Consider the following 19,594-nt stretch of genomic DNA (forward strand, 5'->3'; position numbering starts at 1 on the left):
AGTATATGTATTACTTAAAGAATGCTATGCTGCGATGAAAGTAAAATAAAAACAGAATGCATGATAAATAGTGTATTCAATTATTTTCCTGAACTTAATTTCCAAATTAAATTATTAGATAATTTTTATCATTCGTCAGTTTAGTGCAACTAAACTATATTCATCGAAAAATGTATATAAAGGTTTTTAAATTACTTTTTTTGGGCAAATGCATTAAAATACAAAATTTGTAATTTGTTAATTGTAGTTTTGTTATAACAAAATTATAATTTTTTTAGAGTTTATAAAGTTCTTAAAGATACGTGAGTAAATAAAATCGTGCGGTTACTAATAATAGTGGTTTAAAATCAAAATTATTAAAAGAAAATGTAAACTAAATATTAATATACTTGTATGTAACTTTTACACTATGGTTTCTATTGTTTATTTAAATTATGTTAATATTTGAATCTAATACTAAAACAGGTATTCCTGAATTTACTTTATTCACATATGCTCAGGTAATATTATGGTTAAAAAATACCTTTACTTTTTGACGCCTTTCTTTAAAAGCAAATTGTTTAGAAATATTGTGCATATATTTTATATTATAATTTTTTGCCTTTAAATTAAGCATGGATATAGGCTTCAGTGTGCACATCATCTTCAACTTGTAGAATCCTTTTTATGTTAAATATGAAAATAATGCACCCATAATTTCAAAGACCATCAAAATACACCTGTCGGATGTTTTATATTTTTTATGTGAAAGTAAAGCATCATCATCAGTATATACAAAAAAATGACTTCTTTATAAATAGTATTAAAATTCATCTTCATCATACATAATTGTAAGACATTCTATCATATAATTTCATAATTTATTTTATAAGATTGTAACATCTTGTATTCTTAGCTATCATAAAATGTGCTCGAAGTCGAAGCCTAGTTAGTGAATTATCACCAACACTTTTAAAGAACTCCAAAGTCAGGAGAAAGGTTTATGGAGCCTTAACTCAGGTAAAGTTTAACAGTCGGCACCAACTTGTGCTTACAAAGGCCAACACCCCTGGCTACCATCAACAATATTTCTAGAAAATTATTTCTAGTTCTTTAATATTTTTAGTTGCTGGTAACATTTTATAACATATGTATTTGCATTGTTGGCTTGATAATTTCCAGCTTGAGAAGTGTACCCTAGAAATGTGGACTTTTTTAGCGAAGTGATATTTTAAATATTAATTTGTATATTTCTTTTCACATATGCCTAAATTTACTTTAAAAGGTGTTCTCAATGTTCTTCAAAATTGTGGGCGAATACTGTTATGTCATCAAAAGAATTTACGATAAATTGAATTTGATATTTATTTGAAATTGGTCTCAAGAATCTTTGAAAAATAGCTGGGGAATATTTCTGCCCAAAATGTAGACTGTCGAATTCCGAAAAACTATACTTTTTTAACGTTAATCTTTTAGTATCTCTTCCATGAAATTCTATAGCCAGATGCTATCAGGCTATAGAATGTGTTATAGAATTATTATAAACCTGTTTTAGGAATATGCTTTAGCTTCTCATAAATAATAAAAAATTTAGGTTTTCATTTTCATCCCTTTCATAATAAAAAGTAAGTAAAGCAAACTTCTAATTTTAAATTGCGACTCTTCTTTAACATTCAAATTTAATTTGGTATTTTCCCTTTCCATCTATTTTATAACGTTAAATGATGCAGATATTCAATAAAATTTGCAATGCAAAATTCTATGAATTATCCTTTCATACTGGACGGCACAGTTGCTTCTTGAAGAATGAAAATTTTGTAAAAAATTTACAAGACTACAGAAATAGTATACTTAAATTCGCCACGACTGCTTCTTATTGCATTTACATGATTTCAAGAATTTTTATGTATCGATCAACGTCTATTCAAACGACTTTTTAAAAATTTATATGTATATATAAAATACACACACACATTTTTATGATGATTTAGCTGTGAATGATAGAAGACATCCGTTAACATTTTATTTATGGTCGGAATGGTAATAAACATGGCAGACACACAGATTTCAAAGTAGATGACTGGAACTTTAGAAAGCACAATTTGCTTGATAGTTACATCTTTTTTTTTTTTTTTTTTTTTTTTTTTTTTTGACGACTACTTTTTTATATCATATCTTAAGACATCTGTTCTTAATTTACACAACACTGTGGATACTATAATCGACCTATAATTTTATATTCGCGTATCACATCTTTAAACAATACATGAAAGCAACAAATCGATTAATTACATGCTTACGAAGCGACAGCAGAGGAGAAAATCACTGCTTTTTCAGCAGCTGAGATATTTATAAACTTGGCTACTACGTTTCACTTTTGGATTGTGGTTGGCTAAGAGCTTTGCGGATTATTTTAGATGAAATAATGATGTATGGGAAGCAGTACAGATTCCTTCAAGGGGACATAGCCAAATTAAAATCACAAACTTAAAGGGTATTGCGAAATTAAATTATCAATTTGTTAGTAATTTCCTTATATCTTACATGCATACCCATGTAGCACAGGACGTTGCAAAGACGTTGCAAACTGGTCCGAGAGGTTGCAAAGTGGTCGTGGTAATGTTTTGCTACGTCATGTACTACTTAGGTATATATATATATTTACAAGAAAGAAAATACATAGAATCCAAAATATGATCCAAAAGTGGTAAACCTTCTCTAACATGAAAGCGGGCATTAAAAGCAATAAATAATGTAACGAATTTCGCTCGCAAAAAATTCTGGCAAATATTATTTCGCAAGGAAAAAGTTGGTAAAAGGGAGAAACGGTATAAAAGATTAATTTCGAGATTTTATGCAGACGAACAAATAAGGAAACTAAGTTTAATAAAACAGTGCCAAAATAACGAATTGCTTCAACAAATTTCACTTCAAAAATGATAGAAGATAGTTTTATATGAGTAATGAAACATCAGTTTTAGGCAAGACGTTGAAAATTTTAAAAGATATATAAATATGATGTTACATTTTCCTAAATCGAACGAAATTTCAATCACGCTAAAAGAAAACCCAGTGATGACATACTTCCTAACAAGAAGAAAAGCTTTAAACTGAAATGAAACCTTCCTCAGTCTGAGTTTCTATTTAAACATGTCTTATCTGATATATCATTGATAACTTCATATCTCACAATAAGTGAACTTATATATTTTTCTGTATTGCTCGCTTGAAAGAGCTTTTCAAAATATGTTCATGTTTGACATAAATAATTTCATAGATCTATGTTACCTGGTACATCATTGATTAGTTCATATCTCGCAGTAATTAAATTCATACATTTTTCTATGTAAGTAATTTAAAAGAGATTTTCAAATTACATTAATCTTTTACATAAGCGATCAACCGCTATATGTGTTTGATAAATTACCAAAAGGCGTTATGTAACATTTGATGAAACAGAAGCAAGTAGCATTTCCAAAAATTACTTTATACGTTGAAAACATTATATCTGTACTAAACAAAGTTTTCCAATCTGTGAGCAGAACTCAGCAAAAGTTTCAACTAGACTATAAAATGTGGATAATAAATATCTGAATTTTGAAATAAATAAACATCTAGAAAAATAAAAACAAATTTATTTCTCTACTTACTTTGGAGACCAAATTTCATGAAGATATGCCTAGTTCGTACACTTTCGAAGATTTAATGTTGCTCACAATTAAACTTTCTACTTTAAAACCAAAGCATTTTAAAAGAAACCTGATTTTGTACTGCAGATTAACAAAATGATTTTAGATTCTTACTTAAAACCAGCCGCCGAACGGGTGTAGTGGTTAGCGTCGCTGACTGCCGTGCCGAAGGGCCCGGGTTTGAACCCCGGAAATGGATGTTTGTAAATGTATAGTGTAGGTGCGGCATGGGGTACTCTAAATATGCGGCGAGCCGAAAGTGCTCACGTGTGGTTTCGTGGAAGGGGAGATGAGTGGAAAACCCTCTGACCCCCTCCCCCTCGAGGTGCTTTCCATTAAAATTGGGGGCGGAACTGAACCAAATCGCACTGCCAACAGTTAGGTTGTTGCTCAAGGCTGTTGCCAACGGCAGGCGTAATCTAGCGCTCCTTTCGCGAGGGTTTTCGTAGTTTTGGGCAGACTACGTCAGACAAGTGGGCGCAAGCAACAACAACTTATAACCAGAAACATTCTCACTGATATATCAATTTAATGAGACTAGAGTTTGTTTTCACAAACATTTATTATTTTTCAAATTAGAAATGCTTCTGAAACTCAAGAAAAAAATTGGCTGATATCCTGCATTGGAGACACCCTCTGAGCAATTTTACGATTTTGTTTTTCTTATTTTCTTTTACTTAAATAGATGTCATTTCAGCATTAAAAATTATTTTAACTGTTATCATATTGTTACGTTTTTCTTCTGACACCAGTTCGTACTTGGTTCGTAGATTGGAGTGAATAACGACGACACTTGATGAAGTATCGAAACACACTTTATTTACTAATATTAATCAGATAGGTCCAAAATCAATTTACAGTCGTCAAACTGTTATAAACACGCTGACGCGTTCAGCGACACAGCCTTCACACTGTGAGGCTATAACGGTGGAGACAGCTTCAGTGCAAAGCACCAGAGTACAGCTTCCGACTTTGCTTGGTCGTTCTCAGAACTCCACGTACTCTCGAGACTCTCAACGCTACAACTCGCGATGCACTCGACGACACACAGAGCACAGGCTTCCGACTCTTCAGTTCAGTCGTTCCCGGGACTCAACACACTCTCTCGACAATGCACTAATTCGCGATACACTAAGAGACTCTTCGTTGCACTCGACGACGCACTCGGCATTCGCTGGCCGGCTGTCAACACAATCGTCTCAGCACGGACTAATTAGATGAGACACCTATCTCGCACTCGACGAGGCACACTCACTAACTCGTAACTAACTCGACCCCGCGTGCCAGCAGGGTTTATATAGCTTTTGGCTGGTGTTCGGGGACATTCTGGGCTAAACCGGTAAGAATTCGTTCCAGAAGGTTCTCCATCCGTCCGTAGCATATCGCCGGTTTTGTCGCCAAATGGCCGATTTTTCGCGAAATGTGGCAACCCTATTTTCCTTTGTCATTTTATGGCAACCCTCAAACTGCTTTGCGAGGAAGCTATCTCACCGCGCCTGGACAATTCGTAACAATATTATACATATGCTTTCGTTAGAAAATGTAAATTAATCATTCCCTGTACGATGTTTTATTTTATTTCTTGAAAACGGCAAACCTGGAAAAACTAAAATACATTGAGAAAATATGGCAGTTTTGAAGAATGCAGAAAATCGACACCAACTTTTATAAATGTATGGTGATTAAAAAAGAGGATGCATTATTATTTATACCTGCTTCGAATCACGGAAAAGGTGGTCATTTTGGTTTAATATGTTATGGCGAAACACCTGAGGAGACGTTCACCCTAACAGAGACATATTTTCATTGCAGAACTCATATTCACAGTTAGTCACAGAAAGTAGTTACAGAAAACTCGTATTCACATTAAACCTGGAACAGTTACAGAAAACTGACTCACATTCACATTAGAACTGGGAACCCTCCCACCCGAAAATAAAAATAAAGAAAAAAGGCACTGTTTTCTTTACCTGGAATTCAGATCCGAATTGAACTGTGAATGCTCAGTTATCCTATTTGCTGAACGACTAGTCCAACATCTGTTGGTAACCTACCATACTCAGCGAAAGCATAAAAGATCTCAATAAAAGTCCTTTCGTGTGACGTCAAAATCTGACTACTTTCCATTCTTTTTTTCTTTCTTTTAGTGAATTCTTTCCAATTTTAAGCTAATAATTAATAAGGAACGTATAACTCCAAGGATATATACATCTCCAAAATATATGTATATCTCTGAGTCGGATAGCGGACTTAGTGACTGCGAGCTCAGCGGGAACATAAAAAAAACCTTAACAAACCCTCTTGGTGCGACATTAAAATGTAAATATTTTCAGACTTTTGTTCTTTGTTGTTTTTGTTTTCGAGTGCGTGATCCCATATTGCAAATACAATAATTTAGAAGATAGGGGGAAATAGCGTGGAATTTTCAATGTTACAAACTATCACATTTTGAAAAATAAAAATAATTTACTCTTACATACTGTTACAAAATGTACAGGTACGGTAAGATAACTTCCCCGCAAAGCATGTTTAGGGTTGCCACATTTGGCGAGAAATCTCCCATTTGGCGACATTTGGCGATATTCCATGGACGGATGGAGAACCTTCTGGAAGGAATTCTTGCCGGTTTAGCCCAAAACGGTCTCGCACACAAGCCAAAAACTTTATAAACCCTGCTGGTACGCGGAGAGTCAGAGTGCGAGATAGGTAGTCTTGAGTTAATTAGTTAGTGTCTAGTCTAGCGAGTTGATAGTCAGTCATTGAGTGAGTGCCTCGAAGTCTAGCGCCGAGTTGGTCGTCGAGTGCATCGAGAGAGTCATTTAGTATATCGTGAGTTAATGCCTTGTCGAGTTTTGTCTTAGAGTGTGCTAAGTCGAGAGCTGCACTCTTGTGTATCGTCGAGTTCATCGCGAGTTGTAGCGTGGAGAGTCGCGAGAGTACGTGGAGTTCCGAGAACGACCAAGCAAAGTCGGGAGCTGTACTCTGGTGCTTTGCAGTGGAGCTGTCTCCACCGTTATAGCCTGATAACTTGAAGGCTATATCAAAGAAGAAAATAACGCTACAATACGTTTTAAAGTTTTACTTTCGAAAAATGCTATTTAATTTAGATCTTTCCTCTCTGCTTCATTTCGCAACGAGGCTCGCTCATTTTAGTGTTATCCAGAATTGAGCGGCAAACATTGTTACTGTAAAGAAGAATTGCGAATAGCTGTGCGTGACTGTTTTGGCCGGCAAGTCGCTTCAACTTAGCCAAGTTTCGCACCGTTGCTGATTCGAGTCTTGGACCGAATACTGTAGAATAAGGATCGATTTGGGTTTTGAAAGTTGAACATTTGAACTTCTCTGGAATTTATATCCTGTAGTAAGATTAGACTAAATTATTGAAAGTATCGTGCGGGGAAACTATCTTAGCGCAGCTGGGCATTTATTACAATATAAAAGAAAAAATAATGTCTTATTTTTTCCGTGGATTTGATATTTATTTATTTCGGAAAGCGAGAATTTGTTTGCCAACTTAGGGATTAATGAATGTAAACATCATAAACTTTCTGCCGACTTCAGTTGAGATTGAGTTCCTTACAACTTTGCCAGAATATTGGGAGTAATACTGTAACTTGACAATGGAAGTGCAGAAATATTATTTATTAGCTGACAGAACCTGTATGGAAATGTTTATCCTGCTACGAAAGAGAAGGCGAACCTATTTGAACATATGCTGGATCGCTGTCGATCCCGCTCTAAGAGGATCTCTAAGGAGCCAGATTTGAAAAACTTAAAATTATTATATTTTCACTGTCTTAAATTTCGTACCTTTTTACTCTTTTGAATCGGTTCGTAACGAAATATTTTTTTTTTTTTTTTCTTAATGCGTTTCCAGATGCGTTTCAGTGTTAAGCAAATAATAGTTCTCGCGAAGTACACTCGACTTTCAGACTACGATTGATCATTGTTTCGTGAAATGAGGTTCTTTTCATTTATATTTGTCGAAAACATTTTATGAGTATGCATCTTAACAGTCGAAACAGATGACGTTTCATCATTTGTGAAGTATGAGGAATATAGCGGTAATGTTTCAAAAAACTATTGTAGTCCACATTTCTGTGATTTCGAAGATGTATGGCTGGATTCCCAGTGAGTACGCAATTGCTTTTTCATGTTTCCAGTGCTTAAAAGAGCCTGAATATAGGTTAATTTGATTATTGAATAAAATATAGAATAAGAAAATAATAAAAATAACACCACAATTTTCGCTTCAAAAGATAACGTTGTAGAGTCTTTTTTTTTTTAATTTTTTTTTTATTTATATTTTTTTATTACTATTTTTTTTTTTCAAATAATGCTGGAGACATGAAAAATGTGCAATGCCCTCGTCGGGACTCCAGCTTGGACCTCTCGAATACGCACTACTATTATATATATGCTACCATTATACCACGAGGCATGCAGAAAGGAGTCAGAAAATACCTTACATACTCCCCCCTTTTAAAGGGCGATTAGGGATTAGAGGACCCAATCACTATATCCTGGTGGTGGCGAATTATTAACCAACACCTTTTAGCTCGGACGCCACTGTAGAGTCATTAGGGTTTTTTTTTTAATGCTGGAGGGGTTAAAAATGACTACCGCCCTGCCGGAATCGAACATAGACCTTTCCAATATGCGCAAAGTGTGCTACCGTTACGCCACGAAGGCACGCTGGAAGGAGGAAGAACCTTACTGAAAATGGGTAGCAGATCCGTTTAACAGAGTATTCAAACTGAATTCCAAAATTGATTTAATATTTTTAATATATTGAAACAAGCAGCAATTTGATGAATTGCGATGAAAAAAAGGTAAAGTGTTAAAGTTAGAACATTCAGAAAAAACAGCGAAATTTTTACGTAAAAGAGATGCAAATGTAATTGATATTTTTTGAATGAATCTTGCCTCACAATCAAAGCATATGTATAAGTGATTGGATAAGTATCAACAGTCTTTGCAGCGCAAGTATCGCATAGATAATATTTTTTTCCCATTTTGCATTTTTATCGACGCTAACGGAAAACATACATATATAAATAACTATATTTGAATGTCACTAACACGGATCTGTAGTAGAATTATAACACAGAAATTCAGAGTTAAATTATTTATCCATCGAACAAATTATTTGTAATATCATTTTAAATAATACAGTTAAAGATAAAAAAAAACATAGCGTGACTGATAAAATTCCTTTGAATACTTTAGTATTTTAAACACGAATATTTCATTGCGAAAACATATTTAAAGTGTGAAGTAATTATTTTAGTGTTTTAGTTATTATAATCTCGTGCACTTTCCCGTATTCCTAACACAAAAACTTTTCCCGTGCGTTAATTTAAATATTGCATTATTTGTGAAATAAATGCAGAAGTGATTACTGAATGTTATTGTATTTTTATGTAATGTTTTTAAAATGTTTTATTTTAAAATTCTGATCATATATTTATCTTCATTCAGAATAGTATATTACAAAATACATCAGGCATTCAAGCTTCTCGTTTAATAAATACATGAATCAATTCTCATCCATCATTTATATACGTTTGAATTAAAGCTCAGAATTTGCGATATAAACGAGCTTTCCCCCCAGTTTATAAAATTTATAACTTTAAATTTATTATTTATACTGTATAGATATCTATAAAAAGCAATTTTACTTTCCTTGAATCTAATATAAGTTCAATTAATATTTACCTTTCTTAAAATTTTACTCAGGAAAATATCTGTATAGGCCTTATATACATATCTGTACAGAAAAATATCCATGTCTGAACTTGATTAAATATAGTTAAAGCTGAATAAAGGGAAAGGTAGATATAAGTATGCGCAGAATTGATAGATGATAATAAACTTAGAAAATGTTGTACTGTTATTACTTTGTATAATTATTATTCATATAGTTCGTAGAAATTATATACTAAATTTCTAAAAAAAATGTTTCTAAAAAAATGTTTCAATACATACGGAAGCATACAAGCTTCCGTATGTATTGAAACAGTATTGTGTATATCTTTTATTAATGCGAATAAAAACTAATTTTAGTTTATCGTAATTCCAATGTGATTTAAGCAAGCGTTCCAGTAAAAATATTACTATGTTTGAGACTTGAGTTTATTTGTCATAAATCTGACATTTTCCTGAATATTAAAATACTCGTTATCTACAAGTAAAACATTTTACGCAATTTTTCGTAATCTTAGTAGCATTACGCTATTTTCGATTAAGCGCACACACTTTTTATACACATATATTAAATTACGAGATAAGCAACATTAAGGGGTGAATGCTGCATTTTTTTTAACTAAACGTTTTTAAATTGTTACATATAATTCAGTCAACTGCAATAACATTTAGAAAACAAACTTTAAATTTAAGGCGTATCAGAAACCCATATACCAACAATGTTAAATTGGCCATTTTCGATGTACAAGCTTGAAATTTTTCTGTAATTAAAGTATACCTATCTGATTACATTGAAATGAGCTTTTCAAACATTTTGAATTTTAGGTTAAATTACAGAATATTTTGTTAGGCATAGTAAATTTTAGCACAAAAAAAAATACTTTTTTTTCTAAGTTTATTACAAAAACCTCATTTTAGTAAATATTAGAAAACCTAATAAATAAGCCAAAAAAAGTTTATATACCTGGGAGCAGTAGTTCCTGAGAAAAGGTGCATCGAGTATAAAAAAATCACGTTTGGAGAAAAACGCATTTTTATGTAAAAATCCTCATTGATCAAAGCAGTAGATGACAAATTAAAACTAGATTTTTTTACAGTTCTAATTTTCATAGAGATTAAATAATGGTATTTTTAGAAAGATAAAAGTGTAGAGAATTTGAAAATGCAAAAATCCGAAATCACAATTTTTTGAAGATTTTGGGGCTCCTACACCCCTAATAAATAGTAACTTTTAAAATTTAAAACTTACCGATTTTGATAACTTCTGGTAAAGCCGTTACCGTTGATATAAAGAGAGAGGCTAAAACGGTCTGTAGTACCCATGACCATAACCTACGTCGTCGAGACCTCATATTACCAAACAAGAAACGAAACACAATTCCAGCTGTTCTTTTTTATGCACACCACTTGTTTGCCGACATTGTTCAGAACATTTCCTTCGGTACAAATGTGGCTGTTCACACAAACTAAAAACAGATGCTGAACGAAAATTTCTGAAACAGATATTTCTTTGTTTAGTTATACTTCCTTGTTTTTTAATATTCTATTACCACATATTCCTCTGCTGTATTCCTAGGTAATTGAAAAAAAAAAATTCTTTTTAAAGGAAATTAAAAAACACAGTTTGTGAATTTTTTTCTTCTTTTTATCACGAGTTTTTTACGCTTACATGTCCTAAGAAGAGAAGTTTCAAACGCGGGACACAACTCAGAGGCAGACGCAGTCCCAACGGCGGGCAGGCGTCTGTAACCGTAGATTCACGCGGAATCACACACTTTGCATCCGAAGACTCAATAACGACTCAAAGCGCACGCGCCGAGATCCTACTCCTCTCTGGCTACCCCCATCTGAAGTTCTTCTTTGACGCAGAGTCGAAAGATTGGCGCGAAATATCCCTTCTTTTCCATCAGTTCTCCCGTTCCTCGGTTTGTCCGCCCGCGTTTGCACATTTTTTATTTATTTATTATTATTTTATTATTATTCTTATTTTTACTTTTTTAAATTCTCTCTCTTTACTTTCAGAATTGTTGGTATGTAAGAAGCTGGCACGGATTGGGTGGATCGGAGCCAAGTTGAGAATCACGCTTTTGTTATATTTGACAACTAAAATGCATCTAAGAGAGCAGCTCGTAACTGTGGTGTTGACGTAACATTGCACCTGTTGTTTTCTGCCAAGTCGAATTCCTGGAGGTCAAAAGCCTATTTTTTTGTGCTTGAAGAGAAAATATCTAGAACTTACGTTTATGTTTCAACCCTCTCTTGCAATATGACTTTTTTATTATTTGTAAGCTTTTACTCGTATTTAGTTCATTCATGGTGTTCGTTGCTATGGTTGGAAGTTTGTAATCAATTTTTAATTACTTCCTGATAATCTAACTATCTTGAACAAATTTTGTACACACAGTGTATGTAGATAACAATGCAATGCGATAAAGTTAGTGTTTTCAAAACTCTATTTAGGTATTTTCAAATGTAATTTTAAATGATTTTTTGCACTTATATTCGTTTAAGGAACAAATTAAAAAGCTCCGATATTTCCTTTTATCTGCATCGCTGGATAGAGCGAATAAAACGTTTAAATAAATTTTGCATAACAGTTTTAGCGTCGTTTCTGATTTTTTGGCTGACAAATCGCTCGAAGTTTTCTATTGCTCGGCATTTATGATTTTAAAATATCAACGCAAAAATGCATCGGCTAAAAAATTTTGAGCTTTTCACAGATTAGAAAGCAAACTTTTCGCTCTTTTTTTAAAACAAGAATGATAAAAAAGTGTTAATTTGCAGTCTTCTTCATTGTTTAAGTATGTTATAATCGGAGAGAATTATCGCTTCCATAGTGACACAGATTGTCTTCCTTGGGCATTCCCGAGGTTTATATTTCCAATGTTACGATGTTACTGCGCAATAATGAATTCTACTGCCTTTATTATCCTTAAACGGACTTAAGTCCCAAATGGGATATTAATATCGAAACAGCATTTTGCGTTGAATAAAAATAAACGCTGTATCACTTTTCAAATTGATGCCACCAAATCTTGCATTGTAAAGAAACAGCAGTATCTAGGGCCATCCAATTCTGAATAACGTACTCCTCCATCCGAACATGAGCGTTCGAAAGCTCGGATGTTGAGTTCCGGATTTGTTTTATTACATATTTCGTATTTTGTGAAACGTTAACGAATTTTTGATCAACAAACTCAACCATTACAAAGCGAGCAGGGGCAGAACTGTAAGGAATAAAATATGTTTACCTCCAGTGTGCGAGACTGTCACTCGAAAATTCTAAAGAAATGCTGTTTTTAAATGCTTTGTGATTTTGCTATTGAATCAAATTTTAGGTGGCATATGCTCAAGAACTTGATATTTAAGCGATAAGGTAAATAGCAAAACGTTGATAATAAAAAGACAAAGAAAAAAACCTTCAAAAGCCATCTTACTTAAAAATCTGAACATTGATATGATGAACTGAGAAAAGACTGGAAAAAAAATGTATACCAGCACTTAACGCTGTATCGGGAAATCTAAACATATACTAATATGTTGCTATTTGTAGCATAGCGGTATCTTAAATTTAAATTAATAAACAACTGAATACATCTTTGCGAGTGGACTGTAGTTTAACATTTATTTTAGCGATTTCAGCTTTAGAACACAACACAGCAAAAGGTAAAGCGAGAGAGTTACCATTAGCGTTTACAAGAATGCAAAATCAAAATGCAAGCTGCGCATACGATCTGCGCATTGCGAATATATAATATCTCACAGACAGGCAGACGACAGACGACTCTAGTGGCCGAAACACTACTCTTCTTTTAATATTTTTGTAATTCTGCTATTGAGGTTTGTAATTTTGCTATAAAGTAAAACTGCAAAAAAATGTATGATTAATAAAGCTAAAAGCACCAAAGACGTGCTCAGCGAGAGCGTTGAAAACCTTAACAATCTTTTTTTCGGGGGGGGGGGCGACCGTTAAAATCTGAATCCTTTCAGATTTTTTAATTACTTCCATTTCATAAATTTATGCAAATTTTTCTCAAAATTTCATTTTAAGATTTGACATACTACAATTTTATTGAGTAATTAATTATTATATACTTTAATATCAAATTAAAATTCTAACTCCAAAAATGGATCTGTTATGAAGAATAGAACTTTACAAATTTAGTGAAAGAAACATTTCCAGAAGCCACAAAGGCTGCACATTTAAAAAAAATCTGATAAAAAAAGTAAACTGATTTTCAAAACTGATCTTTAAATACAATAATATAAAACTGTTTATGGATGACAATACAATATCATAAATTGAAAAGTTTAAAATTTGACACTTTTTTTAATTCATGTTAAAACGATTAAACCTGCATGTCTTCACATAACAAGCAAACAAAAAATCCCAGAATTTCACCCTTCGTATAATCGGATAGAGCAGAAAATTTACTAAAGAAAGTTTGTATGAGTGCGTAATTTCTGATTGTTTGGCAAAATCGCTGGATATTTTCGATCATCTGACATAAACATTGTCGAAAGAAAAAGGTTAATTATTCATTCTTGAATTTTTTTCAGTTTAATAATTTGTTTGTAACGTTATTATTGAGCCAAAAAGATAGAAAAATATATAAAAATTTTCATAAAACATTAATGAATACAGTAGCTAATAAAAATAATAAAATAACTACAAAAAATAGGCTTTTCTTTCACGGGGGGATTCAAAACGGCATTTGAAAAGTGATACAGACAATGTCTAACGTTAAAAAGTTATAATGTCTAACGGTATTTCGCTTTCGACGCAAAATACTTTATACTTTGTAACGTCTTTGCGTTGTTACGCTGCCAACGTAATGCCAGTAATAGATGTAAAGAAACATCCGTGCTTGAAGATGCTAATGTAAATGGAACGCTTTGAAATCGTTGAGGTTGTCAATTAAAAATAAGTTAAAGTTTTACAAAATATGAATTAGATAATAAAAAAAATTCCAGACTCCAAATTTGGGCTGCCAGATGCCCATTTCGAGTAGAGGACTACGTTATTCAAAATCTGATATCTCTAGGTACCTTTGTTTTTCCATAGTGCGAGAAATGTACATATATTCATACAAATTCTTCATTATTTAATTTCCATGAATATAATCCAGGGCTGTAATGTTTGGTGGCAACAATTGGAAAAGTGATTCAAACTTTTATAATGAACCTACGCAATATGCCGAAACGAACTTAATAGCCCTTCTGGGCTAACGCCCTTAGGGCTAATAATCTTTTATGTAAAACTCAGAAAATATTATGAAGTAAAAATAGACAAATAATTTGTCAAATAGTTTATTGGAAGTAAAAGATTAGCATTCCCTTTATAAAATCTATCTACACTTTCATAACACGAATAATAAAAGAGTGGGTGTCTAAATAATAAAACTAATAATCAAATGGCATTGCTAAAACTAGAAGTTATTAAATTTATACCTTTATGAACAGTGCCCCGAGTTTTTTTTCTTTATTTATTCATGATATAATAAAATTCCAGATTAATTTTGCAAAGAGAGCTTTTTATTGCTGCTATTAAAATATGTGATGAATTATTTTTCTACTTTTTGTTCATTAGTTATTTCATTAGTTTTAAATAAGAGCTTACATTTTTTTTTTTCAGTCTGAAGAAACTTTCTTTGTTACCTTGTGAGAATTACTCGCTTATCTTCTACGTGATATCTGTACATGTAGTAAGTGCGTGTAGGAACTACGCAGGAGAATGGTTAAAAGTACCCTTTATTAAACTCAAAAATTCACACTGCGTAGACTTGACGCTAACGCACTACGCCTCACTCGGGCGTAGTGACATCATCTGACATAAACATTGTCGAAATCGAAAATCTCTAGTACTAAAATCTCTAGTACTAAAATAAAAATTCGAAGATATTAATAAGTAGTGGAAATCACTTTACAGTGCTAAAAAAATTTCAGTCACTTAAAACCTCTTCGAAACTAGTGGCAGCAAAGTAAATCCTGATATGCTACATAAACCAGAAATAACTGGCGGAAGAAGAAGCTCACGGAACAGAGGTGGAGGCAATAGCCTGAACAAGCGGGTCTCAACCTGTTGACTAATATGCACCATCTAAACAAAAACAGAAAACCTTTAGTACCACCACTACAAAGTACTACTGTCACCACCACTCTTGAACAAAGCTCAGATCGCGTAAATTTATGAGTGTTAGAGAAAAAACTTAATTAGGATGTTGGGATTTTCGTTTTTGATTTCAATAATTAAAAATACTTTGCTTCTTTGAGTATCACCTATTTTTCTCTTGTGTACCACCGGTTGAGAATCCCTGGTCTAAACTGCAACTTTCCTTGGTATTTAAACTTTTCTCCTCAAGTAGAATTTGCATTTCTGCACGGGCGTTATCAAATTTAAATATTCTGGCACTGACAATTATGGGAATGAAGGCTTATCGAAAAGCTTAAAATTAAACTTAACGTGTTAGATAAAATAAATATAAATCACTACAAACTGTCTTTCTAGTTTTGTTATTAAAACGTATCCCCTTTACTCTTTCCTGTTAAAATATTATTATATGTAATCAGTGCACAATTCTTTTTTGACATCAATGCATAGTTTACTTGCATCCATTTTTGCTTTCAAAATATTAAAGGAAACATTTCCAAAACATACATTATTTTTATATGGGCAGCGTTTGAGATTTGTATGTGTACGTGGGGACAAGTACGTGTGGGAACTCACGTTATGTAAGTAGCTGCATCAGATTCCATGAAATCACTTCTTAGTATGTTTCATTTATTTGGCAAAAGTTTTAGTTCATACCGTTTGATGAAAAGAACGCATAATTTAAGAATAAAAATCAGTATCTTTCTTTGGACAGCCTTCACTGTTTTCAGTGATGAAAATATTGATTTAGAAAGTTATGATTAAATTTGTATTCAGTTAAAACTATTACGCATATAGCATGAATATTGAAGCTGGACAAAATGGATACTCAAATTTAAAGCTGCCAATTATATAATGATCTGTATAACGGATCTCACCTGGTGACTTTCTATGATAATAAAGTACTCCTACATTTTGAAATGTGAACAGAAATAACTTTTTTTTTTTTTTTTTTTTTTTTTTTTTTTACCAGAAAAACGTTACACTTTTTAACGTTACACTTACTTAAATCATTTTTGTTTACATTTGAACCAAGCTCTCTGAAGGTATCACTTGTACAAGTGCACATTTAAAGACATATTTAAATGATTAAAATATTTTTAACTTAAATTCACTATAGGAAATTAAAACAATTTTAAAAAGGAAAGCGACATACAAAAATATAAAATCAAGCACGACTTCATTAAATGCATATTTCAACTAGTAGTAAATATTTTCGAAATTATTTAACAAAATGTGAATTATAAGGTAATAAGAACACTCTTCTGAATTTGAAAATATTGCTCACGTACAGTATTTCGGGAAAGTAAATGCATAGTATTGTCCTTTATTTTATTTCGGGAAAGTAAATGCATAGTATTGTCCTTTATTTTATTTCGCGAAAGTAAATGCATAGTATTGTACTTTATTTTATTTCGCGAAAGTAAATGCATAGTATTGTCCTTTATTTTATTTCGGGAAAGTAAATGCATAGTATTGTCCTTTATTTTTTTTTTCAGATCTACATTATGTTCTACTGATCTTAGCAATGAATTCATAATTTTATTATTGAAAACTGTACACCCCACATCTACTTCAATTTTGTTCCTTAATTGATGGCAAGTGCTTTGAATATGATACAGCTTCTATAATTAATGACAGTCGTCTTCTCTAAGATGCCATTTTCAAACGAATAAAATCCAATGTAACTTTAAGTAAATCTTTTCAATGAAATTTATGCCGAAGCTTGTGAGTAAATTCAGATTGAATTAATTATTATTATCCTAAATGAGATATATAATAAATATAATTTATTCATTTAAAAGAAATGCTATAAAGGCATAATTCTGCAATATTTTCTTTATTCCAATTGATATATGTAAATATTTTATCAACATATGAAGACTGCAACGCAGACGTAATTTATTGATATTAAATTTAATTTATTTTGCAAAACTATGAGATTTATAATGCTTACAAGAATATTTTATTGAAGTACAAATTTAATTTTTCAGACATTCCAAATGCCCGATCCAATTTTCATTTGACTTCCTGAAATAGGAAATAATTTTATTCGCTATTGTAACTTAAAATTTAATTACACATACATATATACACGCACACACACACACACACACACACGTAATATTTTGGCAGTCGGGAAAATGATAGTGTAGCTTGGTAATCTGGTTACATCAGAATTCCGGACATTGTTGTGGCTGAGTGTAATCCAATGACGACACAGAAGAATTTAACTTTATAGCTCCATATCTTTATTCGATTCAAACGGCAGATTATTATTATTTTAGATTAAATTCTATAAAAATACATATTCAATAGTGATTTACTAAATAAGGTTAATTTTAAATTTCCTGCGAAAATTCCTATTCGAACAAAGGCAGACAGATGGGAAGAGCGGCAGGAGGAGAAGCCAGTCTCTAGCCAGCAGAAGCCAGCAGGAGGAGAAGCCAGTCAGCAAGATGGCGCGAATTCTTCATTTATAGGAGCGGTTACGTAATATGCTAGAATGTTCTCGAAAGTACTTGTCTAGGGGAAAGATCCTGAAATTGCGGAAAGTTAATTATAGGTTGCCTGATCGCGTAAAGCAAAGCAATCCTATTATATATATATGTAAGATAAAAATGTATGAATCAAAATTATAATATAACTATAAACATTAATTCTTCCTCTCTATTCTAAAATCGTAATAACTTATCTGCATTGCGTCATTCAAATTAATCATGCGATCTTACGTAACCGTTAATACCAGATGCCTCTTGACAACCAATTACTGAATTGTAAACCAAAACTTTTCTCTTCGCGTGCTTCCATCTTTCATAACGACGCACTTCAGCTTTTGCTCTGTGCTGCGCTAAAATGTAATTTCGCTGGCTTGCTTTCTATCTCAACAATATCAAAAATGTAAATCTTCTGTGGAAAGGCACGACTAGAGTGCCAAGTGATTGTGGCCACAAATATCAATTGGGAATAAAAATGGAATTAAAACTGCCTCGACTGACAAGTTCTTTAAATACTACGCAATCAAGTGCAATCAAGTGGTGGAAGCACTTACGGAAGGACTTCCTGAGCCTCAAAGAATGCTGTTAACAGTGCAAAAAATAGACACACCAAAAGACTGAATTACTCTTGCTAGGAAACTGTTTCCAGTTAAGATGCCGTTAGATGGTCTAGAAAATAGTAATTACCAATTTGTTTCTCCAAGGCAAACTGTTCCGAAGTGCTATTATCCCAGACCAGTGCAAGCCACTCCTTATCAAAGTTTTCGTAGTGTGAGACCTTTTAATTATCAACAAGTGCAATACCGACCTCTACAGTATGCGTATCGGCCAATTCGATATCCACAATTACCTGCTATTAATTATAACACGGTTCCTAAAAGAGAAGTTAAAAAATGATATTACTTTAAAGTGAATGTCCAAATTAGACAGGAAAAAATTCCCAGTATTATTGATACGGGATCGCAAATTAACGTTTTACCGTTAAAATATTTTAACAAAATTGGTGATAAATTTAGAGAAATTTCATTGAAATCTCATGATAAAATATTTTCAATATCTAGTCAAGTTCATATAGAGAAAATAATCAAAGTAAAGTGTAAAGTAGGTAAAATAGAAAATAATGTGATATTTTATGTAGTAGATTCAAGTTTGAATTATTTATTGCTTTCATCACCATGTGTTTCATTATTTAAATTACAATTGAATTTTCATAATTATGAAGTGTATCAGCTTGGAAAACAGGTAAGTAAAAATGTTAAAGTAGACAAGTTTTTCCAAAATAATTATGTATGTAAAAACGATATCAGTGCTGAACAATCTAGTAAATATTTTGAAAATAGCGAAAATTTTGTATGTAAAAATGATCTTAGTTCTAAAAATTGTGGTAATTATTTTGAAAATAGTAAAAATTCTGATAGTAAATTACAGAAATTGTTGAATGATTATAACCATATATTTGCAAAAAGTAAATATGATGTTGGTTGTATAAGGGTTGAACCTCCCAGAGTTGTATTAACTTCTGAATTACCAATAGCCTATAGACCATATAGAGCATCTCCTAAAGATAATAG

General features: G+C 32.3%; 1 protein-coding gene across 1 annotated transcript in view; it reads right to left on the reverse strand.

The window, feature by feature from the left end:
• LOC118197433 (glutamate receptor ionotropic, kainate 2-like) overlaps positions 1 to 11,236 on the reverse strand; it is a 482,153-nt gene extending 470,917 nt beyond the window's left edge. The window contains exon 1 of the mRNA XM_085810529.1: positions 10,624 to 11,236. Coding sequence (XP_085666655.1) covers positions 10,624 to 10,726 — 103 coding nt within the window. The 5' untranslated portion in view covers positions 10,727 to 11,236. The remainder of the gene's footprint in view (positions 1 to 10,623) is intronic.
• Positions 11,237 to 19,594: the final 8,358 nt, after the last annotated feature.

The sequence above is a fragment of the Stegodyphus dumicola genome, chromosome 2 (assembly GCF_044657685.1).
Source record: "Stegodyphus dumicola isolate Sdum_Otavi_A_Nest chromosome 2, ASM4465768v1".
NCBI classification, from domain to species: domain Eukaryota; kingdom Metazoa; phylum Arthropoda; class Arachnida; order Araneae; family Eresidae; genus Stegodyphus; species Stegodyphus dumicola.